Here is a 26,507-nt window from a genome sequence, read left to right as displayed (position 1 = left end):
TTGGAATTTTTGTATTGTCAGAAAATCAATTTGATTCACAATCCTTTGGTTTTCATTTCAATTTATTGGCAATTTATAATGTTTTAATGATTTCATTCAATTTAATGAATTTAGGAAGAATTTGATTCAGTTACACAATATATTTTAAATGTATTATTCACATAACATGTCAAATGTATCCTGAGTAAAAAAAAGATAAACTTCTTAAAACTGTTAACTGTGTCAAGACTCTGTGTGTATTCCCAAAGAGTCTATACATGTTTTTTTGTAAAATTTACAATCAAATTTGAAAATAGTTAAATCATTACATTTCTAATAATATGATGTAAAGAAAACAAAAGAGCTTTCAATTAAACCAACCGTTTTTATTGGAAATTCCAGATTGGAATACAACAGGGCCATGTAAAGTCCCTTTTTTAAATAACATCTTTAATTAATGTTTAAATAACTTAGAAAGTGTCTTAACTGCAAACTGAAAACACTGCTTCATGTAAACATATGCATTGGGCATGCTCTGAAAAAAAATAATGTGATTTTTGTTGTTGCATGCATGCTGATAACTTGTCAATCCTTGGCTCATAGTGCGTTAATTTCAGAGCAACACATGCAGCACTCATGTCATCCGTTAATCTGTTTCTAGCATCAGATTTTATATGATTCAAAGCCGAAAACAGCTGCTCACAAGCATAGGATGACCCAAACAAAGTAAGAAGAGCAATCCCAAGTGCTTTCATGGACTTAAAATTGTCTGGCAGAGAATTCCACGCTTTTAGGATTTCATTTTCAGAACTGCTAGCAGTGATTTCATTTGTCACCCTTTCAAACTCAATACGTTCAAGAGCCGCACGCAGGTCATTGAATTTACTTTCCAGATAGAGCTTTCTTGAAATTCCAGTAGCTCCATTTCCAAATTTTGAATATCCAACCACTGTAAGCAGGAAAGATCAAGATCTTCAAATGTGGACTTTTCTGGGGAAGTTATAAATGAAAGGGTTGTCTCCATCTTACGGAACTGAGAAAATCTTTTACTAAAATTCTCCTTTGCTTCGGCTACAATGGTGGAATATGCTTTCTGGATTTCCTGGTGTTTTTTATGACTGTCCACAAATGTTGTAGAATTATCCAAATGTATTTTTAGGTTGGGAAAATATTTTAGCTGTCCACTCTCAAGGTCTTTTTCAAAAACATGCAATTTTCTCTCAAAAGCTTTGATGTCACTAAACATGCTTTCTGCTGTTTTTCCCATGCCTTGTAATTTTTTGTTTAGTACATTAAAGTGGTTAGTAAAATCTGTAAAGAACATGAGGTTGGTAAGCCAGGCCATGTTGGTGAGTTGAGGATAGTCTTCCCCCTTTTCGTTCATAAATAGCCTAACTTCTTCCAAGCAGGCCACAAATCTCTCTAACACTCGTCCTCTGCTCAGCCACCGGACATTATTGTACATCAGTAAAGTGTTATATTGTGCCTGAACCTCATCAAGAAGGGCTTGAAATTGTCGAAAATTAAGAGCATGCGCCATGATGAAGTTCACCATTTTTGTTACATCTTTGAGGACATCGTCAAGTTTTTTGCTGCTTTCTTTGGCGCAGAGAGCCTCTTGATGTATTATGCAGTGAAATTTAATCAGTGGATGTTTTGCTTCCTTAGCAAAGAAATGAATGAATCCTGATGTTGTCCCCACCATGCTAGGTGCTCCATCGCTAGTAACTGAAACCACTTTTTCTGGACTTATGTCTATTAATGAAAAAGCCTCCATCACAGCATTGTGGATATCTATCCCTTGTGTTCTTCCAGGCAAAGACAGCAGTTTTACCAGCTCTTCTCTCATGATGTCACCAGTAGCATAACGCAAAATGAGCGCTAGTCTTGCATGTTTAGTAATATCTGTACTTTCATCCAAGCACATGGAGTAGAAGGGTGCTTTTTGTAAGTCGCAAGTAAGCTGTTGACTAACATCAGCAGCCATTCGCAGAACCCTATCTTTTGCAGTATTTCTGCTTAGCGGCATCTCAGAGATGCGCTGCACAATTTTATCCTTGTTTTGGAAATCATGGAAGAGTGAATTACTCCCAGCCAAAATTGCCTTTTTGATAAAATCTCCATCAGAGAGGGGCTTACCATGTTTTGCCATGCACAGTGAAATTTGAAAGCTGGCAACTGTAAGATGATTAGTTTTTGAAAGATAGTTGCTAAAACTAAGAGACTGGGAGTGATATTTCTTTAATTTTCCTACAAGGAACTCTTTTCTTTGAGCTAAACCAAGTTCAGCAACACTGTTATGGTTGGTCTCAAAGTGACGTTTGACACTTGATGTGCGAGACACAACACTTTCATTACACATAATACACAATGCTTTCCCACTGCGTTCAATCACTCCATATGTCTCTGTCCAGGCCTCTTGGAATGGTCTTCCACTATCTGTTTTTGCTTTTTTTGCTGTACTGATTTTCTTTGTTCAAGACTTCAAGTCTACAAAAAGATAAAATTTGTATAATAAAAAAAATCTAATGAAGTGCTGTATACAAATCCGTCCCCATAAAAAAAATATGTGATTGGGGAATTTTACTAATTGTAGACATCCGTTTTGGTCAAAAAATATACTGTCCGGGTGAAAACCGGACTTGTGCAACCCTAACCTGGACACCTAGACAAATAGCCAGATAATTTAATAGGTTTTTAAAAAGGAGCCCAGGTAAGTTTATAATTAACATTAGTATTATTGGTCCAATTAAACTTAGGCAGCACAGGTAGGGCAAAGTAGAAGTTTACCTAATAATAAATGATGTAAAATGCAGCGTCTCCTGTTCTCCTCAAGTCTCCCGCCAGGGTGGGAGGGCGTGACAGAAGAACGCTCGGTGCTGTAGGCGAGTACCTGGGCGGGTTCAGAGGCGGAGGCGGGGAGTGAGACTTTGCTTCTCACATCCCCGCGGCGGTTCAGGCAGCCGCGAGGAACACATTGCCGACAGACAGACACCGGCACACTTGCCTCCCGCCGCGCCGCATATCTTAATTGCGGACCTTCCCGCGTGCCAGCTGCAAGGCCTTCGCGTGCCACAGCTGGCACGCGTGCCATAGGTTCGCCATCGCTGGCCTATAACTTTAAGCTATCCCATTGTAACTGCTGCTCACTGGCTTTGAATCTCATTAACCTCTGAAGCTTCTGCGTTGATGTGCCCCTTCATGCAAACTGCAACAAAGGGGTAATGAAACCACACTGAACTCCTTTATCTGTTAACGTTTATAATAAACAGGCTGAAATGTTAAAACAGAAAACATATGAGTGCTCAGACTCTGCCGGTACAATTCCTCCTCTGACAGTTAACACTATGAACACTGGGAGAGGCTCACACGAATGACATAACATAACACAAAGAAAAAAAGGATTTGTGAAGCTGTTCAAGGTTCAACACCCATGCAAGTAACAGTAATAGCGAAACAAAATAATAAAGAAATAATTTACAAAAAAACACAAACACAGAAAATCTACATAGTGTGCTAATAATGATGATAAAAAGTACATAAAATTAACAATATGACTTAAGGGATTTATTATACAGTACTATACATACAGTCAGGTTTGAATACAAATACCCCTGCCATCGTTCTGTACATCCAGATTGACTTATGACTGGTCCGTCAGAACCGAACATGGTCATAAGTCGACAACTACCTGTATAATTCAGCCAGATCACATTTACACCTACGTCTCCAATATTTGGTTGCACTCATCTGGACAGCACAGCGCACTGCAACTATTACCTCACAGGCAGCGTGAAATCGGAGTGCTCAAAACGACCCAAAAAGAAGGTGACGTGCCACACTGCTGTAAAGAACGTTAATGTTTTAGCATGATGCCAAAGATGTGACAGTCCCATGAAGGAGATGGTTAAGGCTGGTCAACCATCTGAAACTTACCTGACTTACACCACCACCCCCCAACACGATGCTTCTGTCTTTTCTGTTGACCTAACTGCTGAATGTGGATAAAAACCCATTTGTATTTCCATTAGTGTTAAATGTGATCGGTACCCGTTTCTGACCAACTCTGAACATGTTCTGTGTGACTGATCACCAGTGTGTTCACATCTGCCTTTTTTAATGTGGTCAAGCTCCATCTAATCAAGGTGTACACAAATGTTTTTTGCTTTAGCTAGACATTCCCACATGTGCTCAGACTGCCGCTCTCACTTCACTTTATACTCTGATGCAGATTTTTTTTTTAACAAAGTTGATTTCAGTCCTGAGGTTTTCCTAACCCACTGCATTATTTCAAGACATAATAAATGATTTTGATGATGAGAGAGGTACCTAAGCGTTTTGTTTATAAAGAAAATGTGGCCTTTCTTTGCTTGCCGACATCTCCAGACCTCTATTGAGTATATTACAGTATGTGTTATTTTGGCTCTCGGCAAAACTGAGTTTGACACCCCTCTTTAAGGCATCTCAAGTTTGTTTTGCTTTCCTTGTCTTTCCCCCAGTGATCTGTGTGACCCTCAAAGGGAGATGGCTCAAATAGTGACACTGTCTGTGTGGAGATTACATGTTACCCCTGTCTCTTCATGGGTTTTTCTCCCAGATCTCCAAAAATATTTGTGTGTTAATTGGCGATTCCACATTGGCCCTGTATGGGAGTGTGCATGAAGTGGGCCCCGTGATCACTGCTGAATAGCTCTTTACGCTTGAAAAAATGCTAAATTATTAAACCCACATCCCTAGGTCCAATTTTTTTCCTCTAGCGTTTAGCCGACCTGTCTTCCCTTGTTATTCTAAGGCTATCCCCTATCTGTACATTTATGTCTGAGGCCTCAGGAGATGTTTAGACTAGTACCGGGGCACTACATAACAGTGAATTGAATTTCTTTGCTCATCATCAGGTATAAAACCATGGGCCACGACAGCCTGTGGCTCAAAAAAGACATCTTGCAGTTTATGCACTACAGCAGTGCTTCCAGTAAATGTTAGGAAAGAAAGTAAATTCTTATAAAAATCATATTAACTACCTTGCTTCTTCCAAGTAATTAAGTTAGCGATCTCTGTCTAGTATCTTAATGCCATTTACACACATTTCTGCTCTGAGAATCAAGAACATTATACTTTGCTGCAATTTGTCTCCATTGAGCTATGAATCCTTCACTTCGTTTTCAAACCCACTTAAACCAGGCCAGGGTCACAGGGGGTGCTGGAGCCTACCACAGCTAGCTCAGGGCACAAGGCAGGAGCAAACCGTGGACTGTGCGCCTGGCCATTCCTGGATAAACACACACACCCAAGCACACTTTAGGGCCAATTTAGTATTGTCAGTCACCTAACCTGCATGTCTTTGGGGCCTCATGAGCACCTGGAAGATAATCAATAAAATATACTAGCCTTTCATCACAGCAAAGAATTTTAGTACAGTATATAAATGGGGAAACTGTTGGGGCTCCAGGAATAAAACTCCATATAATGAATGCACATTTAAAGTGTGAGAAGCTCAGTGACTTTGCATTGGAAGAGAATCGAGATCTTCATTGCTCGGGAGGAATGAGACAAATATAGTGCCTCCAGAAAGAATTCACACCTCTTCACGCTCTTCACAGTTTGTTATGTTGCATTTTTCCTTCAAACACCCCAGAATGACAAAGTAAAAACAGAAAAAAAAAAGAATAAAAACTGAAATATCACATTGATACAAGTATTCAGACCCATTGCACTCTGGCTCAGGTACATTCTATTCTGTTGCTGTATGTCGAGATGTTTCTACACCTTGTTTGAAGGCCGCCCTTGGTCAATTCAATTGATAGGACATAATTAGGACAGATAAACACCTACCTATAGAAGGTCCCACAGATGAACAAATGAGGTGGAGCTTAGAGACAGGATTGTGTCAGATCTGGGGAAGGCTAGACTAAAAAAAATACTACAGCATGAATATTTTCCAAAAACACAGTGGCCTCCATAATTCTTAAATGGAAGGAAGTTTAGAACAACCATGACTCTTGCTAGAGCTGGCTGCCCAGCCAAACTGAGCAACCAGGGGAGAAGAGCCTTTTTAAGAGCAGTGACCGAGAACCCTGAGCTCTGGAGAACCTAGGTTGAGAACAGAGAAACTTCCAGAAAGACAACCATCACTGCAACACACCATTAATCTGGACTTCAGAGTGGAGTGGCCAGACAACTCAAGAAAGCCTCTTGTCTGAAGAAACTAAGATTAAACTTTCTGGCCTCTATTCTAAGCGTCGTGTCTGGAGGAAACCAGGCATTGCTCATCACTTGCACAATATGATTTCAACAGTGAAGCATGGTGGTGGAAGTATCATGCTATGGGATTATTTTTCAGTGGCAGGAACTGAGGGACTAGGTTTTCCTTCCAACAGGACAATGACCCTAAGCACAAGGCAAAGGCAATACAAGAGTGGCTTAGGGGCAAATCTGTGAATGCTCATGAGTAACCCTGCCAGAGTCAAGACTTGAACCCAATCAAACATGTCTGGAGATGCCAGATAACTTTCTAGTGACGGTCTCCATCTAACCTGACAGAGGATCTTTTAATCAGGGAACAAGGACATGAAATCCACACATCTAGGTATGCAAAGCTTGGCATGTCTTAGCCAAGAAGATTTCAGGCTGTAATCGCTGTCAAAGGTGCTTCAACAAATTACCGAGGGTCTCAATATTTGTGTCACTGTGATAATTCAGTTTTTATTTTTAAACAATTTGCAAAGATTTCTACATTTTTTATTTTGTTTTTTCATTCAGGGAACTTTAAAATATTTAGCATAAGGCTGCAAAACAGCAAAATGTGTAAAAAGTGAAGGTGTCTGAATAGTTTCTGAATACACTGTATGAGAGTCTCCTTGCCCTTTTTATGACCTTTCTCCCATGATCTTTGCTTAGTCCTATTATGAGGCATACACACATACATACATTGCAATGGTCTGTTAATTCCAGTAACTCATTGAAACAAGAAAAGGAAACAAACTTGGAAAATCATCAAGCTATCAACCTCCTGTTTAGTGCATTGTTGGCATTAGGATGTCAGATGCAAGGACTTCACCAGGATGGCATAACAGACCTTTGAAAATGAGTTCTTATATATGCCATTTTAGAAAGGTAGGATGCTCTGATCTCCTAGCAGACTGGTAGCAGCACATCAACAGATGGGGGCCTGTGGCCATGGTGTCCATTCTCTCCTCCTTATCTAGCTGCTGGGAAGAAGTAGACCTGTGCTTGAAAGTTTGTGAACACTTTAGAATTTTCTATATTTCTGCATAAATATGACCTAAAACATCATCAGATTTTCACTCAAGCCCTAAAAGTAGATAACGAGAAACCAGATAAACAAATAAGACAAAAATATTTTACTTGGTCATTTATATATTAAGGAAAATGATCAAATATTTGTGAGTATGTGAACCTTTGCTTTCAGTATCTGGTGTGACCCCAAACCCCCGACCCCCAAACCTTGCAGAAAGAACTGCAACTAAACGTTTCCGGTAACTTTTGCTCATTCCTGCACACCGGCTTGGAGGAATTTTAGCCCATTCCTCCATACAGAACAGCTTCAACTCTGGGATGTTGGTGGGTTTCCTCACATTACCTGCTCAGTTCAGGTCCTACCACAACATTTCGATTGGATTAAGGTCAGGACTTTGACTTGGCCATTCCAAAACATTAACTTTATTCTTCTTTAACCATTCTTTGGTAGAACGACTTGTGTGCTTAGGGTCGTTGTCTTGCTGCATGACCCACCTTCTCTTGAGATTCAGTTCATGGACAGATGTTCTGACATTTTCCTTTAGAATTCTCTGATATAATTCAGAATTCATTGTTCCATCAATGAAGGCAAGCCGTCCTGGCCCAGATGCAGCAAAACAGGCCCAAACCATGATATTACCACCACCATGGGATAAGGTTCTTATGCTGGAATGCACAGTTTTCCTTTCTCCAAACATAACACTTTTTATTTAAACCAGAAAGTTCTATTTTGGTCTCTTCCATCCACAAAACATTCTTCCAATAGCCTTCTGGTTTGTCCACGTGATCTTTAGCAAACTGCAGACGGGCAGCAATGTTTTTTTTTTTTTTTGCATCCCTGCCATGCACACTATTGTTGTTCAGTGTTCTCCTGATGGTAGACTCATGAACACGAACATTAGCCAATGTGAGAGAGGCCTTCAGGTGCTTAGAAGTTACCCTGGAGTCCTTTGTGACCTCGTCAACTATCGCCTTGCTCTTGGAGTGATCTTTGTTGGTCGACCATTCCTGGGGAGGGTAACAATAGTCTTGAATTTCCTCCATTTGTACACAATCTGTCCGACTGTGGATTGGTGGAGTCCAAACTCATTAGAGATGGTGTTGTTACCTTTTCCAGCCTGATGATCATCAACAACTCTTTTCTGAGGTCCTCAGAAATTTCCTTTGTTTGTGCCATGATATACTTCCACAAACATGTGTTATGAAGAGCAGACTTTGATAGATCCCTGTTCTTTAAATAACACTGGGTGCCCACTCACACCTGACTGTCATCTCCTTGATTGAAACACCTGACTCGAATTTCACCTTCAAACTAACTGCTAATCTTAGAGGTTCACATACTTTTGCCACTCACAAATATGTAATATTCAATCATTTCCCTCAATAAATAAATTACCAAGTATAATATTTTTATCTCATTTGTTTAACTGGTTTCTCTTTATCTACTTTTAGGACTTGAGTGGAAATCTGATGATTTTTTAGGTCATAGTTATGCAGAAATACAGAAAATTCTAAAGGGTTCACAAACTTTCAAGCACAACTGTATAAGGAAAGGGCATTTGCTATCAGACATCTGTCTCTTGATATCATACACATGCTAATAGCACACACAATGACAGCTCTGCAGCAGTTTTAAAGTGCTGTGCATATACAGAAAAAAGGTGCACATAGACTGTGAGATGCACTCAACTTAGGCAATCTGCCTTGTTTACAAATACAGGTAAAATTCTGTTACAATATCTTTGCAATGAATTTTTCATTACAACAAAGTATTTTTATGGTCCTGACAGCTTCCCCATATGACGCGAGTCTATAGAAATCTCGTTACTACGAAGTACATTCAGCTGATACTTTCATTACAACGAAGTGCACAAAAGACCTTGCTGCAGCTCAGTTGTGCACAACGATCCCCAAACAGAAACACTGTAATTTTTTTTCTTTCTTCGAACTTTCCTCGTACTGGTTTTTTTTGGCCTTTTTTCTTTCCTGTAGTTTTCAGTAATACCTTTTACTTATTGCTCATTAATATTTGAAAAACATCCATTGGAATTTAACTCATTGTCACTCTCCTATAAAAACGTCAAACACGAAAAAATGATAACAATTCATATTAGGGGGAAAAAAAATAAAATTTTTGCAGCAAAAAGAAAAAAGACGTTGCCAGAGAATTTGGAATTTCGCCGTCGACAAAGACCAAGCAAAAAAAGAAGAAAAATCTCGGGTTGCAAAAGTATGTGAACTGCTGCATTTGAAGATGTCGAAAAAGCAGTTTTTATGTGGTTCAGTGATGCTTGTTCAGGAAACATTCCTATTAATGCAGCACTCATTCAAGAAAATGTGAGGTTTGTAAACTCTCTTGGGACCTCCCCTAACTAAACAGAAGAGCATCCTGAAATGCGATAACCGCGTCTGTACGGGGCAATAGCAGGCTCACAGATAGGCTGCATCTCTCCGCCAAAGTAAACAGAAAAGATCTCAATGGGTGATGCAAGGTTAGGAGCATGTAAATTGTAAAAGCAGATAACAGGATTACTTGATCACTGACCTGGCCATGACCCTGCCTGACTGCTGTGTCTGTGTATAACAGAATGTCAGATCACGCTACAATAAATAACTGTGCCGTTCCTGTTTCAAGCTGAATAAAGCTGGTTTTGCTAAAGTACTGAGACTCAGCCTCGTGTTTTGGGGTGCAAGACAGGGACTTATAGCGCAACCCCGATCTTTTATGATTTGCTTCTGTGGCGCTTAACTGCACCGCTGTGTGCCTCCTATTGCCCTGCCCCGGCAATGGACAAACAATTTTTACAGACGCTGCAATCGCGCTTCAGGACGCACTTCATTGTGTCGGTCCCTTTGGTTGGGGAGTGGGGGGTCTCAAAAGAGTTCAGAAACCTCACAATATGAAGAAGAAAAGGATGATTCGGGTCCTGATTGATAACTGTGCTGCTGACAACATGCTTCCACATTTAGATATTGCATTGAATTCCTCCCACCCAATTGTACAGTACTACACAGCAGTGCTTCAGCCACTGGATTTGGGCATATACGCACCCTGAAAGTGTATTATCGCAAGGAAATGGTGAGAAAAATTCTTGTCAGCATAACTTGTAGGCAGGAGGAGATTAAAATTAATGTGAAAGAAGCTATTGAAATGATTGCAAAGACCTGGATACAAGTTAAAGAAAGCACTATAGTAACGAATAGAGAATCTCATTACAACAAAATTTTTATTACAACGAAATATTTTTTAGGTCCCTAGGAGTTCGTTGTAACGGAATTTTACCTCTATCTAAATTTAAAAAAAATGCTTATTATGACAAATGACAATATCTACTGGTACACTGAAACTGTGACATATTTCTTTCCTTTAGACACTGAACTCTGTCACCCCACACCTGGATTTGGAAGAATGTAGCATTGCTCTCCTGCCACGGAATCGTGAAAAGAACCGCACCATGGATGTTTTGCCTCCAGATCGCTGCCTGCCCTTCCTCATCACCATTGATGGCGAGAGTAACAATTACATCAATGCTGCCCTTATTGATAGTTTTATCAAGCCTGCAGCTTTCGTTGTTACCCTTCATCCACTGCCCACTACCACGACTGACTTCTGGAGGCTTGTCTTTGACTATGGCTGCACCTCCATTGTCATGCTGAACCAAATCAACCAGTCAAATTCTGCTTGGGTAAGTCTTCTTTGATGAACTGTTACAGAGGTTTTGTTGTTTTTTCCTTGAACTATCTTTCACATTTGAGTGGAAAAAGGCACAGACAGCCTAACAAAAAAGAAACCTTTTGCACCTTTTCAGAATTATTAAGTCTTAACATTCTACACAGTATATGCAATCCTAGCAGAAAACAACTGTCAAAACTGAGCTGGTAGAAAATATGTAAAAGATTAAAACCGTCAATGTTGTCAGGATGCACCTAAAATAATGTGGTAGAAAGGGAGATTTACTAGTCTGATGATTAAAAAGATACAGTGCCTTGTGAAATTATTCATCCTCATCGGTGTTTGTCCTGTTTTGTCACATTACAACCTCAAAATCAAATCAAATCTTTTAGAAGGAGCTGATCATAATATTGTATATTCCCTGATTCATCTGTATGATCTTATAGGTTGTAGGTCACCTATCTGCTTCACATTTTTGCAAAAGCAAATTTTACACTTAAAATGTATACAGTCATATAGAATCTATTATGGCAAGAACCCAACTGGATTTTGAACAAAATCTTTACCCAAATATAACCAAGTTTTTTATTTTCCTTTTACTAAAAACTTACAATGGAAGTGGTGAAGAAAAATGTTAGAGCGTAATAGCTTTATAGAAAATAAGTACAAAGAAAAGATAAAGTCAGGACACTGAAAGGACAATCTAGGACTCCTGTATTAGCATAAAAGAGAGGAAAGCATTAAGATAAAGTACATGAAAAATCATTTATGCACAAAACTGGATCATACAAGACAGCTGCTAATTGATAATCCAGACCGGACAGGACCAGACTAAGGCATCATGCTCGTGTACCGTTTTGAATTGGCACTCTTTTTTTTTTGCAACCCATTGCCTCCACAACCAACAGTGAGCGTCTTACAAGAAGATGTAATCGGAATAATTTTCCACTTTATAGTTCCATCTTAGTTACACTCCAACCAAATCATAAACATAATAAATAGTAGCAAATACCACCAAATGCTTGGTGACATAATAGCATGTCGGCTATAAATTGTATAGCAACAATCACTTTAGGAAGTGCTTTCTTGACCCGCATAATTCTACTTCAGCATGAACACCAAATGCTGAAGGGTCTTGTTTATTTTTTTCCTGGAGTTTAGGTGGTACTGCATGATATGAGGAAAAAATTAATAATTGAAGAAGTAGCTGTGAACTGAAAATCTGTAAGACTTTGGAAATGCCACCTCTGTCACATCTCCATTTACTTAAAGAGTGCTACACTTGTGTGTATTCTAGTTATACGTCTCCATTATATTTGTGAGACTAGCAAAGGGCATCTGTGCACGACAGTACAAATAAATTGTGCAATTCCTTACATTTCCATTGGCACAGAATTAAATAATATGGGTCCCCATTTAAGGGAGATTTTGTGGAGATATGAATCAATAATACAGAGAATATATATATATAATATTACAAGAGAACAAAAAGATAACAGATCTCCTACCTATGAAGAAAATCTGAGGATGTGAAACAACGGCAGCATAATGGACTGTGTTAGTGGGGCAGGCAGTTATTTGTGATTACCACGACAAATAAGATTGTACATATTTGCCCCAAATATCTCAAAATCAGAACAGAATGATTTTAGCAATTGGAGCACGGGCCGGTTAAGGGGCTTCTTACTTGCTACCTGATAGTACTGAGCAGTGAAATTTGCCAAAGTCTTTTTCACAAAGAATTTGCTGGCTTCATCAATGACCTTGTTCGCTAAAGTGTTCTCTTAACATTTGCAGTACCATAGGCTTAGGCAATTTGTTTTACTCCATGTCCCATGATGCTCTGTGACGCCAGTGTGATATCACAGAGTTATAGCAGTCAATGCTGGACAGGACCCAATCTGTGCTACCTGCATGATTTCTGTCGTGCATTCACAGAACTTCCACGCATGCATACCGTAAGTTTACTGCACCTCACACTTTACAGCACTTACCTACCCTGCTTGCATGAATTATCGTGCATACATCCACGCTTGACGTCAGTACCGAATCATTACTCCAGCCAGATTTGTATCCCACATTCATTTAAAAAAATGAGAGCAATCACAATATTTTCATATAAGGAGTGCATTGTCTGAAAATAATAAGATTATTATTAAAATACTTAGTTGTTTTATATCGCTTTATTGTATATTGTGTCTTCATTGCTGCACTAAGTACAGTATACTTCTCACCATGTAGCACAGATCAGATAATGACAGTGACTGCAAGTCTGGTGAAATTAACAAACATTAAAGGAGTGAAGCAAGCTCAGCTGGGCTCGTACATCCATGCTGCCTGACATGGATTCTGGAAGTGGAATTTTACTTGTATGGTACATATCTACTGAATAAAAAATAAAAAGAGTGTGAGGCTATTTCCGCAGGTGAAGAATGAAGTTATAATTTCTACAGAATATGCAGACTTCTCAATTCTCTCCTAAAAGAGTGTTCTGGGGATAAATTAGTAAGGAAATAACAGTAAGATACATGACAAGGTGTTGTTCATCCTGTAAGCTGACAAATGGCAACAGCAGAATATCTGTCTATTATAATAAAAAAATCCAGGGATGAGACATGACTTTTTCCGAGAGATACTTTCATGTCCCACAAGACAAGACTTTGTGCCAAGAGATTTAACCACGCAGAGGGCCGGAAATAAGACAAAGAGTAGATGATAAAGTAGAACGTTTTAAAGAATTCAAAAACGTTGGTGCAATACACATGCAGAGCAGGTTAGAGATAATGAAAGTAAAGTCTCAAAAAAATGATAGTAAACATCACATTTGCAAAAACAAATGGAAATTATTACTTGGTGAAATAACGGAACATCAGATTAAAACTTTAAGTCAGAGACTTGTAGATTGTCTAATTTGTGTTGCTATCAGGGAAACGTAGTGTTTCTTCCCACTGAAGAGGCGTATTTACGAGAATTAAAAGATTTGTTGTTTGGTGAAAGTGAAATCAACATACGCGCATGCCAGAGACACGAAGTGGCTGGCACATAGCACAGGCCGAAGGGGTTGGCGAGCAAAGTGAGCAGGGGCAAAGCCCCCTAGTAACATTTTATAATGAACATTGGGCCTGACTCTGGAGACCAGAGCTACAGGGACTCTGGAGGTCATCCTACTAGAACTCCTTTAACAGCCTTCACTGTCCATCTATTACCAGTTCATTCTCAGAACTATAATGTTCCATTATTGACATTCTGTGCAGGATTTTTTAGCCGTCACCTCAGCCCTGGCCACAGTTACCTTTACAAGCAATCCTAGGCAACCCAGTAACCCATACTTACTCAAACACAACTACACTGGCACAGGCAAGCTGAAGCCACCGTTCGACTTATTGTCTGTGGTAAGAACATAAGGAGAACTTCATCAACACATTCCAGTCAAGGGTAAAACCAGGGTCCAGACATCATGCAAAGGTGCAGTCCTTTTTAATATTTATCTTCCTCCCAAAAATGTAAAAAGATCCAGTCGTGGACCTCGAGAATTTTATCATCCACTTCCTTGCCTGGTGTGTCAACCTCCGTCGGTCGCTTTCTCCTCTCCCAAACCCTGGTCATGAAAATGAAACACTCAATCAATACAGGACCCCACACTTCTTCAACAGTCGTCGCCCTATCTCAGACCTTGGCTTGTGAAAATCCTCTTTTTTTAAAATGCTGGCTACAAACTTGGGTATGGGAACTAATCATAAAGCTCCCTCTTCAGATAGTAACAATCCATTTACATCGGGTTTCCAAATCAGAGGGAAATGTATAAAAATTAAGTTCCTTGTTGTACTTTGTGGATGCTTGACATAAAGGTTCACAACAATGTTTAGCTGTAGCTATCTGTATGCTGAAACTTAAACTTCTTTTTCTCAGACATTCTCGTCACTAAACAAAAATCATAACTGCAGTATGGAAACGGATGTGATTGAGCTAGCTGAGATTTCACCAGAAGTGCGTCAGCTCTACCGTGTGCATATAGTCTACTAGCCCACCCTCACTTTATCAAACACCCCTGAGGTTCTTTATGCTGTAGCAGTGCTACTTAAATAAACTGAAATTCCCAGTAATCCCAGGAATACTATGTCATTGGACAGCTTTAGATTTGCTACAGGGGTTGCTGGGTGGAGCAAGAAAAATAAGCCATAAGATACCAGGAGTGTTTATCGCGATCATCTGATGTCTGTTTGTAATCCAGTCGAGGGCTGAAGTGTTCCAACAAATTCTTTCTCCCATTGGATTACAGTTATTTGTTTTCTTTTTTTTATGTTCTTGTCAAGTGCCTGATTGCTCTGGTGATTTTGTCTCGGCTGGAATACGTCTTCATCTGGGGTGCGCTCCCAATCACTACAAATCTTCATGGCTGCTACAAGGCATATTGGCTGAAATCTCCAACTTTGCTAATCTCACTTTTCTCCTTCTCTTTCTCTTCAGCCCTGCCTGCAGTACTGGCCAGAGCCAGGCCTGCAACAGTATGGACCCATACAGATTGAGTTCCTGTCACGCTCAGCCGATGAGGATGTCATTACACGTCTCTTCCGGATTCAGAACACTACTAGGGTAGGTTCTCATTGTCACCTTCAGACGTAGCTAATTTTTGTGATATGACAGTAGTAGTTTAGCAATAATAATTAAAAGCTGCATACACGGTATATCTTAGAGGGACTGAGGAATGGAGCTAATGGCAGATGTGCCTATATAGTGGTGTTCATGAATTGCAAACATAAAGGCAAAGAAAGCAGGTTGGAACAATAAATGACAACAGCAATTCAAAGGGTTTCTCAGCAAAATTCTGCTGTTGTATTTAGATTTGGTTTACATATTTTATGCATACTGTGTATACTTCAACAAAGTAGGGATTATAAAACAGGGAAATAAAAAGAATATACAGTCTTATTATTTTCTAAATGTCATACAAAGACACTTTAACTAATTGAAATGTACTTTGGATTATATATTCCAATCCAGAGAAGTTCACAGCACATGAACTAGGTGTCCATTATATAATTTCCTCAGACTACTAGCCATGTGCGCCCAACTACGTTGCGCGTGTTAAAGTTGTCTGTGAAGGGCTCCCTGTTTAAAACGCGGCTGCCAGTCGTGAACTGGGCTCTTCGTCGCACAGCATTATGATTTTTTATAAGAGAACTAAATTACAAAAGAAAACCCTTAGATATTGATTCAATAGGAACGGCCTACTCAGAATCACTGTCCGAATAGTAATTATGTGGTGGTGTAGGAGCATTTCTGCTTCTGTCCGTTCACAGTCCGTCTCGTTTTCATGACGCTGTCGTTTCCTCTCACGATGTCTTCTCAACCTTTCTCCAGTCTCCAGGTTGCTTTGTTGCAATCCAAAGAGTAAGGCAATATACACGGAGCAATGATTATAAAAGGGGGACACATAGGTATCCAGGCTCTTTAAAGCATAAATAGAGATCACTTCACTGACATGTGAGCAAGCCACGGTACAACTGTGAGACGCGCAGCACTCGCCGGCTACAACGTAACAATAATAATTTCCGAACGTGTTACATTGTCATTCATTTTACCCACTGTCTTTCTTTCATTCATATGTTACGTAGGCACGTACCTTTTATCTTCGGCAATCTCATTCTCTAACCAGGCCTCAGGAGCTCACCAGCGTAACACTGTCCACCACCCCTTTCGTTATTCCGGCATATTGTTGACATCCGTGAGTAACAACAACGTACTAAACTGGAAGGTGGTCTACGCATGCGTGGAATTCGCGGACAAACAAAGATCAAGATCTAAATGAAGATCTCTTCAGTTAATTTAAAGCACAACAATGTTTAGTTTGAATGTCTGTGTTTTGAGGTGTGACTGGCATACTACAGTCTTCAGTAGTATAAGCCTGGAGGAGATTCTTAATGCAATGCCTATGTTTTAGCTGTCTCTCTACTGCCATCTAGTGCTGCTTCTTCTAATTCATTCGTGGACAAACAATGATCAAGATCCAAATGAAGATTATATATAGAGATTATATGAAAAACTAGCTGTGCTACCCGTCTAAAACAGGTTGAAATCTAAGTAATCAGCATAGACTTGGGCATTAACACTTGCAGCCCACCATTTATTAGAATGTATTTTGTAATGCATGTAGTTATGCATTTTTCATTCCAATACATGCCACAACACAAACACTAGCCCTGCTTTCACAAAACCCACAACAAGTGGCAAACAACAGACACATAGCAACTGGGAAGACACACAGATACTTGTCCTTTTATCAAGGTGATTAAGACAAACTGGAAGTCATAAAAAGCAAGCAAAAAATAATCAAGCTTGGGACAACTGCAATCTACTCCTGCAATGGGACATCAAAATATCCAATAGAACCGCATTCTTTTTTCATTAGTTTTTCTGCAATCTTCATATTTATTTATATCAGGTCAGGGAGCATGCACTGGTACAGCACTTTTCCACACTCACCACACAATGAAACAACTCAGGATCCTGGTTGGCAACCTCCCAGGAAGACAGACAGTCCAGTCCCACCCTCCAGTAATGCCCATCTATCTGCCGCAGCCAAGGGTGTCCCCTTGGTCTGGTCCAGTCGCTCTGGTCCTCAACCATGAATAACACCACAGTGCCGCAACTGACACACTTCCTCACAATGCAGGTAATGTGCCTTATTTGGGACTCCATGAGCAACCGCTCATTCGACACAAAGTCCAACCAGCGGTACCCAAGGAATCTCTGGAGAGACACAGTACGGAAGGAGTCCGGTCTTCGTCTCAGGTCACTGGATAGCATCCATGTCTCACAGCCATATAGCAAGACATGAAGCACCAGGACTCTAAAGACTGGGACCTTCGTCCTTTTGCAAAGATTTTGGGAGAGTCACACACCCCTTTCCAGTGACCTCATGGCCCCCATATTCTCCCAATCCATTTATTGACTTCATAGGAAGAGTCACCAGAGACATGAATGTCATTGCCGCGGTAAGTATACCTCTCGACAAGGTCGACTCTCTCCACAGACAGACACACTGCTGATGGCTGTGCCCAAGAGGTCATTAAAGGTCTGGATCATGGTTTTGATCCAGGATACTCACAAGCCCAGATACTCTGACTTGTCACTCAGTCTCTCAAGATCCACAATATCAGAGCCTCCATTGACTTCGCAAAGGTCACAGCATTGTCACCATTGGCAAAGTCAAGATCCGTGAATCTTTCTTCACCAACAGAAGCCCCACAGCCGCTGGATCCCACGACCTTGCCCAATGCCCAGTCCATTCAATCATTGAACAGAGCAGGATCAGAACACACCCCTGATGAACCCCAGGATCAATTGGTAAAAACACAGAGGTTCTGCTTCCACTCTGCACGACACTCACAGTACCAATGCACAGGCAGACCATGATATACAGCAACTTGGGGGGATCCCACAAAGTCTCAGGATGTCTCACAGAGCAGCTCAAACAACTGAGTCAAGCGCTTTATGAAAATCAACAAAGGCTGCAAAGAAACTCTGCCGATACTCACGTGTGCACTCAATGAGAACGATCAGTGCCAGGATGCAGTCGATGGTAGACCTCTTAGGTGTAAAACCAGACTGCTCCAGTCACTGGTAGGTGAGCAAGTGATCAGAGATCCTACTGATGATGACCCTAGCAAGGATCTCACTCAGCACTGAGAGCAGTGTTACTCCCCTGTAGTTGCTACACTCCAGGCGATCACCCTTCCCTTTCCAGATAGGGACGACAAGTCCCATTTTTCAGTCAGTTGGGATGATGCCCGTCTCCCAAATGCCAGGAGTACAGGCTTACCATCAGCCTGGAGAAGTTCACCCCGGATACCACAGATCCCTGCAGCCTTCCCCACCTTTCACTGGTTCACCACCTGTGCAATCTCAGTGAGACTGGGTGGTTCACAGCTAATTGGAGGATCAGCCTCAAGAACCGTGGAGCCAGAGATATCCAACATCCTAGCCAGAGGATCAGCTTTAAACAGCTGCTCAAAGTAGCCAGCCCAGCGGGTCACAACTGCAGTGTCATCCGTAAGGATTGTTCTCTGACCTGCCCTTTGTTCATATCATCCAGTGAAATTCTATAATACTGAACAAAATCAGAGCTGAATGTCTAAGAAATTGCATACTCTGGTAGATGCAGGCCTTTTAGTTATTTTACCTAAAGAATTTCTGTATTTCTTTTCCTCCCATACCCTACAGATATGTATGATATGCCAGTCCTGCAATGGATTGGCACCTCATCCAAGGCTGGCTCCTGGCTGGCAGTGTGACTCTGACATTGATCAAGTACATCAGACTAGACACCTGGTAGACTGACACATTTTAAGACAGAGTAGTGACTTACCTGCAGCACTGTTTTACTTTTCTGATACATTTTACTTTGTGGTGCCAACATTCCTTCTCTTTCTCTAAATGGGTTAGAAGATCTAGAAATTATTAAAACTTGCTGTGGTTTACTAATAGCTGCACCTGATATCCTAAATATTAACTCCTTATTTTATTTAGGACCTTTCACATCAAGTATTATTACAAGGCATAAATCAAAAAGAAAAACTGGTGCATTGCATAAACTTAAAAATATCCTAGCATCAGACACTTTCCATTTTATTGCACATTAGAATGTCATTTTGAAATCAGAAATACCCCGTAGTATCTGTCTGTGTAATAATTCATTAATAATCATCCATCCATCTACCGATTTGTAGGACTCACCTAATCCAACTTTTAGGTTCATGTGGAGATAGAGCCAGACCACCACAAGCCTCCCTCGTTCACACCAGGCCAATTTACAGTTACCATTTAACCTACCACATTTGTGGGATGTGATTTTAAAACCATATCTCAATAAAAATCCATGTGGACAGCAGGAGAACAAGCATAGATGGTGAACAGGCTAGGACTCTTAGAGCCATGAGCCATTTAACACATTTACTACTGCACCACTGCTTGGCCTAAAATCAGAATGAAAATCTAAACTATATATGTAGAAAATAAAAAGTTCCAAGCCTAGTCATGCTATAGTGCACTACACAGATCTTTTGTATGCAAATCACCTGTAGGAGCTGTAGAAACAGTTCAATATAAATTGAGGAATGTTAATCTTAGACTATATAAGCACTAGGGAGACTATATCTGGAGTATTAGGAGTAGCTCTGGCCACCAAACCACAAGAAAGACTGAGCAGCACTTGAAGCTGTGAAGAGGAGACCAACAAAGTGCATCCCAGGACTTAAACCTTAAATCTCGAAACTGCATGGGGACCTAATCCAGGTCTTCAAATTTCTCAAAGGTATCAATAAAGTAGATCCAGCAACATCCTTTCAGCTTAAGGGTAACTTGCATACTCAAGGACACCGGTGGAAATTAAACAAGACGACCCTTTAAGACTAACGCTGGGAAGCACTTCCTTACTCAATGGGTTGTGGGAATCTGAAACAAAGTGCTGAGACATGGAGTTGAAGCAGAGACCTTGACAACCTTACAGAAGAATGTGGATGCGATTTTTGAACAGTTTAGCTATTAGCTACTGTGACCACAAGGTGGAACCAGAGAGCCCCAAACCACAGACCCAGCAATACACCACACATAAATGAATAATAAATCACCAATTATTCCTCCTTCACTCTCCTCTGCTGAGTGTTGCCTGCTGCCTCCCAACTCTGACTCGTCCATGTGTGGCAGTGGCCTCCCTTTTATGTCGGAACAGGGAGTGTTTCCGGTGCCACGTCATAGCCTCTGGGAAACACTTCCGGGCCATACAAAAATTATGGTGGTCCTGCCCCGACAACACCCTCTATCAATATGTAGAAACCTTGATAAGGCTGCACTTCTGCACTCCAATTTCCAAGAATCCCTGCAGGTATCCCGAATGGATTCCCACACGAGAACAACTCACAATTCCCGGCTATTGCTGGTCCGTCTATTATTTCCTGTCGGCTGGACACAAAGTTATTCTTCCGTTCCGTCAGCCAATATGCTTTTGTTGTTGCTCTGGCCTCCTGTACGGGTAAGGCATATTTCCCTGTCTCTTCTGGGATGCTCATTCTCCACCTACATTAAACAAACAAGCGTCATGGACTGAATGATCTTCTCTTGTTTGTCAAATTTCTTATGTTCTTAAGAAAATGTGGTTGTGGCAAATTTTCTCCTACTTAATATTTTTTCTTTTCTTACAATTCAATTAAAATCTGTTTTTTGTGATTTTGAGTAAATCTGTTTATATTTGTTCTGATCTGTCTTCTTGTCCTGCTAGTTACAAGAAGGTCAACTGGTGGTGCGGCATTTCCAGTACCTGAGATGGTCAGCCTACCGAGAAATTCCAGATTCTAAGAAGTCCTTCCTGAATCTGCTGTCACAAACGGACAAGTGGCAGAGAGAGTGCAGCAATGGAAGGACCATTGTCCACTGTCTGTAAGTAGTTTTACCCCATTTCGATGGATTTTGCCCAAATTGGTTGAACTAAAGTGGGTTGTTGTGCACACTCATTTAAAAAGATTTTCTGCTCCGTCAGTGGCCAAGCAGACAAATAACAGCTGTAGAAGGCACTTCCTGTACACTATGCGGTAGTACATGGTGTGCCTTTTCTATTTAAATGTTATGCTCTATTTAAAGTAAACACAAATGTCGGCAGAGATGAAAATTTTACATGCTGTAGTAGAGCTGGGCAGTCAGACAGAGTGATTTGACTCTTCATCCTGACAGCATAATAGCGTCAGTAGAGATACACAATAAATTAGACTTTGTACTCTGGCTCATGTACTAGTATTAGGACTGGGAAACATATTGAATTTTTGATTTGATTTGATATTTAATTAAAAAAAAATATGCAAAGGCCAATATCGGGAGATTCTGCAATTCTATGTGATTGTCCACAACTATTTGCATCTTATATGGACCTGGCCACATTGCTTGGAGGTGATGAGGGTCAGGAGAGGAAATTATTAGGACAGGTAGCATTAGGTCTACTGTTTGCAAATAGTTTGGTTTTACGTGGAGTGACGGTGCATGCAGTACAACATCTAAAGGTAAAACACATTACTGCCCAGTCCTAACTACTATTGCCCAAAAATGAAGTAAACAGCTATTCATAATTACTGTATAGTGTCCAATGTCAAAATCATTTACAATGTACCGGACCAAAATGATGAAGCCTGAATTATAACCCCCAGCAGAAAGGACTTCTTACTGAGCATCACGCAGGTTTAACATCAGACGGTGATCATAGCATCACCAAAACAGGACTATGTGGTATTTGTTGAACAAATGTTTACTAAGACATAAAATATAATAGATTTAATTTGTCATCAAAAGGCATACAACCTAGACAAGCACACTCCCTGCTTCAGAGCCAAAGGAGACAGACCCGAGTTGTCTGCACTCCATCCTGCTACTGTTTTGTCAGTTTAGCTGTTATCGGAGAAGCTTAAGACATCAGAACACAGTAACGGCAGAATCCATTACTGTGATATTCATAACTGTTTATGTTTAAAACAGCTAGGGCATAACCCGACATGAGCCACAGTGTATGTTACTTTGGTTTGATATGTTGCCGACTGTTGTTTATGTAAATTCAGCTGAAAGCCAACTTGAGGAATCACAAACACCTGTGACACTAATTCTCCGAAACATTACGGTGCCCTGAAATGGGAGGACCGTGTAGACAAAGTGTTGTCATTTCTATATGGTGTGACCGAAATATGTGCAAATCCCCTTAAATGAAAGTCTGTAATGTGCACTTCAATCACATCTGAATTGTCTGACTTGTAATTTTAATCTGTGGAGCAGAGGGGGAAAAATCAAGGGAAAATGTGCCTTTGTCCCAAACGTTATGGACATCATCTATCATTACTTGCTTTAAGTGTGCTGCTTGAGGTTACAATAATTTAACTGGCACATTTACTGTGTCTTATTAAACATAAAAGCATAAGAAGGAGTAGCAAGGCAGCACTTTCAGGTTCACCTAGAGGACCAGTGGTACGTCTAGGTCCAGGAATGAAGAACAATACTTCTAAAAGCAGGCCCTGACGCAAAATTTACACATTTACATAAGAATTTGAATCACCGTACCCTTCAAGAGGCCTAATCAGGTGACCATTACTTACATTTCCACAGTTCTTAAAGGGACGATTGTATTAATGATGGTTTCTTTATTCTGTCAGCAATGGTGGAGGACGGAGTGGGACCTTCTGCGCTTGTACTATGATACTTGAAATGATTCAGTATCAAAATATGGTGGATGTCTTCTATGCTGTGAAAACATTACGGAATTCCAAACCCAACATGGTGGAGTCACTGGTAGGTCCTGCACTTTTATTTTTCTCTTTTTTTAATTAAATTACTTTCAAAGAATGTACTATCAAGGGAGCCCTCGTATAACCTAGATTTTTAATCTAAGAAATACAAAAAAATGTATAAGTCCTTGTAACTTGATTCGTTGAGTATAAGGCGCCTCCATGTTTTTGGCATACAAGTGTAATCACAGGTAGGCCTCCACATCCTATAAGAAGGATCCGTGCAGATGAATGACACAACTGGAAAGACAGGTGGCTCATGTGGCACACTATTACGGCGCCCAAGCCAGTGTGCTTTCCTCTTGTCTTTCTTGAAGAGAACAAAATATGGATCACTAAAAACCCTATAGCCCCAAAGAAGGGACAGTTGGTCCCAAAACACGTGGGCTGTTCCACTTTGTGGTTGCCATCTTCACTAGCTCCAAACAACTTTGAAATTCCAGAAGCCTCTCTTGTCCCTACCCACTCAGGATCGAATACCTCTGGATGTACAGCGCAATGAAGTTGATGTCTCCTCTCCACCTTTGGTTCTTTTCCTGGATATTATAAACCAATACATGGAACTGTTTATAAATCAAGTACATTGAAACAACATGACTGCCTCTTTAATTGTTGGGTGATATCATTTTGAATATAACTGTTGCACTGCTGAGCATTTTTTTTGTTTTTGCTTCAGTATTAAGTACTGAACCCATCTTCTCTCTTTGGCATCATCTCTGGGGAATGTCTGCCATTCTTCTCTGCAGATCCTCTCAAGCTTTGTCAGGTTAGATGGAGACCCTCAGTGGACAGCTATTTCCAAGTCTCTCCAGAGTTATCCGAGTGGGTTCAAGTTGGGGCTCCGGCCGGGCAGCTCAAGGACAATCGCAGAGATGTCCCTTGACCACGACTGTGTTGTCTTTGCTTTGTGCTTGGGGTAAATGGTCTTGTTGGAGTGCGAACATTGAACCAGCTCTGTGGTCCATAGTGCTCTGTAGTAGGTTTTCATGAAGGTTCTCTCTGTTTTTTGCTCTGCTAAGTTTCCACCCTAACCCTGACTAGTCTCCTAGTGCCCACCATGCTTCACTGTTGGAATGATATTGCGCAGGTGATGAGTGGTGTCTGGTTTCCTCCAGATGCGAAGCACAGAGCCGAAGCTACAAACAGTTCAATCTTGGGTCATCAGACCAGATAATCTTGTTTTTCATGTTATAAGAGTCCTTTGGGTGCCTTTGTGCAAACTCCAAGTGGGCTTTCGTGTAAGTAAGTAAAGTACTCTGAATCCTGTTTTGCTTATTGGGTCATTCAATCAAGATTCGCCCAATTTTTTTAAAAAGTCATTGCTGCATAAATTTCAGAAATTGTGAAACTTTTTCTATTTATTTGTATGGTTGAATGATGACCACATTTTTTTTCTCCCCCCTACCCAATTCAAAGACGGCTGCCGTCTCCATTTGTAGCACTTGGAATCCTTTACAAGAAGTCAAGTAACCTTAACTCAATAGAGATATTTAAATCATTCAAAAAGCAAACTGACGAGGATTGTTTTCACCTACAATTTACTCTGAAGTCAATCATATATTCCTTTCTTTACTTTCCTTTTCATTTCCTTTTCTTTACATATAGATGGCGAGATATTGATTTTTAGTAACTTTGTGAGTTTAAACAGCACAGAGAAGATACACAAAGGTCTTATCTGAAAGTGAACTGGCTATCGTAGATACACCAAGAAAATGGCAGTTGATTTTCTTGCAGTTGAATAACTGTGTGTGTGTGTGTGTGTCTTTGTCTTCTTTCAGGAGCAGTATCGGTTCTGCTATGACACTGCCCTGGAGTACCTGGAGTCTCTGGATACCAGATAGCAAACGGTATGAGCTGCCAACAAAGAAACCTAAATTAGCAGCTTTGTAAATTGTGATGGACAATTTCCAACCTAATTTCAGTGTCAGACATAACTGCAATTTAAGACAAAGAGTGACTTGGTGGGAGACATCAGTGAATGCAGATTGTTTCCCATCTGGCATTCTGCTGGTCTTCACTGGCCTTACGCTTATGTCTTACAAACGTTTCCCAAAGAAGGATCAATGGATGTTCATTGTGACCGAGTCCTGTTCACAAACAACTGGAACTTTACATCAAAAGATGCGACCAGGCAAATTCATTCCAATTTCTAAGAGGTTCATTTGCTAAGTGACCCATCAGCCATATTTGCTGCAAGAGCTGCTCTTTTGCATACAGTAGCTCTTTGGTTACATTATTTAATATCTCAGCCACAGGCCTACCTGTGATTTCTAAGCCATGTTTAATGAATAGTCACTGCTGAAAGAAATACATTTGTGCCCATCTGCAGCTGAGGGGCCTGCTTGAATAACATAGCTGGAAGTGGAGACCCCACAAAGAAAACATGGCATTGCCAAAATCAGACTTAGGACCCCATGGGCTCTAAGGCAGAAGATAACAAGAGCAGAGCACCTCTATAGTCAAGAGGGTGTGAAACTCATCACATTTGTGTTCTAGACCACTGTAGCTTGAAGCTTGTGTGTATCCTCATCAGGCTTTAGAGTTTTTATTATTTAGTTGTGCCTTCCCTTAGTTGCTTGAACCCCACCATTTGAGGGATGCCAGTGTGGGCAAATTAGACATACAGAAGTCAGTCGAGTGAACGATTAAAAAGAAACAGCACAGCAAATGAACTTTCACTGCCATCTTCTGCTCTTGTCACCATTTCTGTTTTTCTCTTATGTAAATGCATTGCATGGAACTAAGCTACAGAAATAAAGACGGGTGGTCCAGATGTTATAGAGGATTAACAACACAGGAGAAACTATAGCGGAGTCCGCCTTTTACAAACCAAAGCTCTTTAAAGGTTTTGTATGAACGCATCCTTGAGTCACTGCTCAGCGATGGATGGTCCAAATGTGTGAGGCACCTGACCAAGGAGAAGACCAGAAGTGTACAAAACAAAGGAAAGTTCCAAGGTCGGCGAGAGCTGAATGGCTGGCACTTCCAAGATTGTTTGTTTTTCAGCTGTGTAATTTTTAAATAAACTACTTGTTATGTGTACTGCAAGATTCATTATTTCAAAGAAAATTCACTATAACCTTACACACAATGGCAAAGTTCATGACAGTGACTCTAGAAAAATGTTGTGCAAAACATTTATTAAAAAAAAAAAACACAAAAAAAAAAACCAAAGGGTTTTCATTTTCTGTAAGTCTTTGTTAGTGTAAGACCCCAACTAACACTTGTGCTGCAGTTTCTCCTACATGATCTCATCCATCCCAAGGACTGCTTGGCCAGTTTGG

General features: G+C 40.5%; 1 protein-coding gene across 4 annotated transcripts in view; it reads left to right on the top strand.

Moving 5' to 3' along the window:
• Positions 1 to 26,265, top strand: part of LOC120517926 (receptor-type tyrosine-protein phosphatase U-like) — a 1,019,277-nt gene extending 993,012 nt beyond the window's left edge. For all 4 annotated transcript variants that reach the window (XM_039740445.1, XM_039740444.1, XM_039740443.1 and 1 more), the window contains 5 exons: positions 10,608 to 10,922; positions 15,377 to 15,502; positions 21,186 to 21,343; positions 23,092 to 23,227; positions 25,002 to 26,265. In XM_039740445.1, the coding sequence (XP_039596379.1) occupies positions 10,608 to 10,922; positions 15,377 to 15,502; positions 21,186 to 21,343; positions 23,092 to 23,227; positions 25,002 to 25,064 (798 nt within the window). In that variant the 3' untranslated portion in view covers positions 25,065 to 26,265. The remainder of the gene's footprint in view (positions 1 to 10,607; positions 10,923 to 15,376; positions 15,503 to 21,185; positions 21,344 to 23,091; positions 23,228 to 25,001) is intronic.
• The last annotated feature ends 242 nt before the right edge of the window (positions 26,266 to 26,507 follow it).

This window comes from Polypterus senegalus, chromosome 17 (assembly GCF_016835505.1).
Source record: "Polypterus senegalus isolate Bchr_013 chromosome 17, ASM1683550v1, whole genome shotgun sequence".
In the NCBI taxonomy this organism is placed as follows: Eukaryota; Metazoa; Chordata; class Cladistia; order Polypteriformes; family Polypteridae; genus Polypterus; species Polypterus senegalus.
The sequence above is the reverse complement of the archived record's forward strand: the minus strand, read 5'-3'. Positions and strand labels throughout refer to the sequence as shown.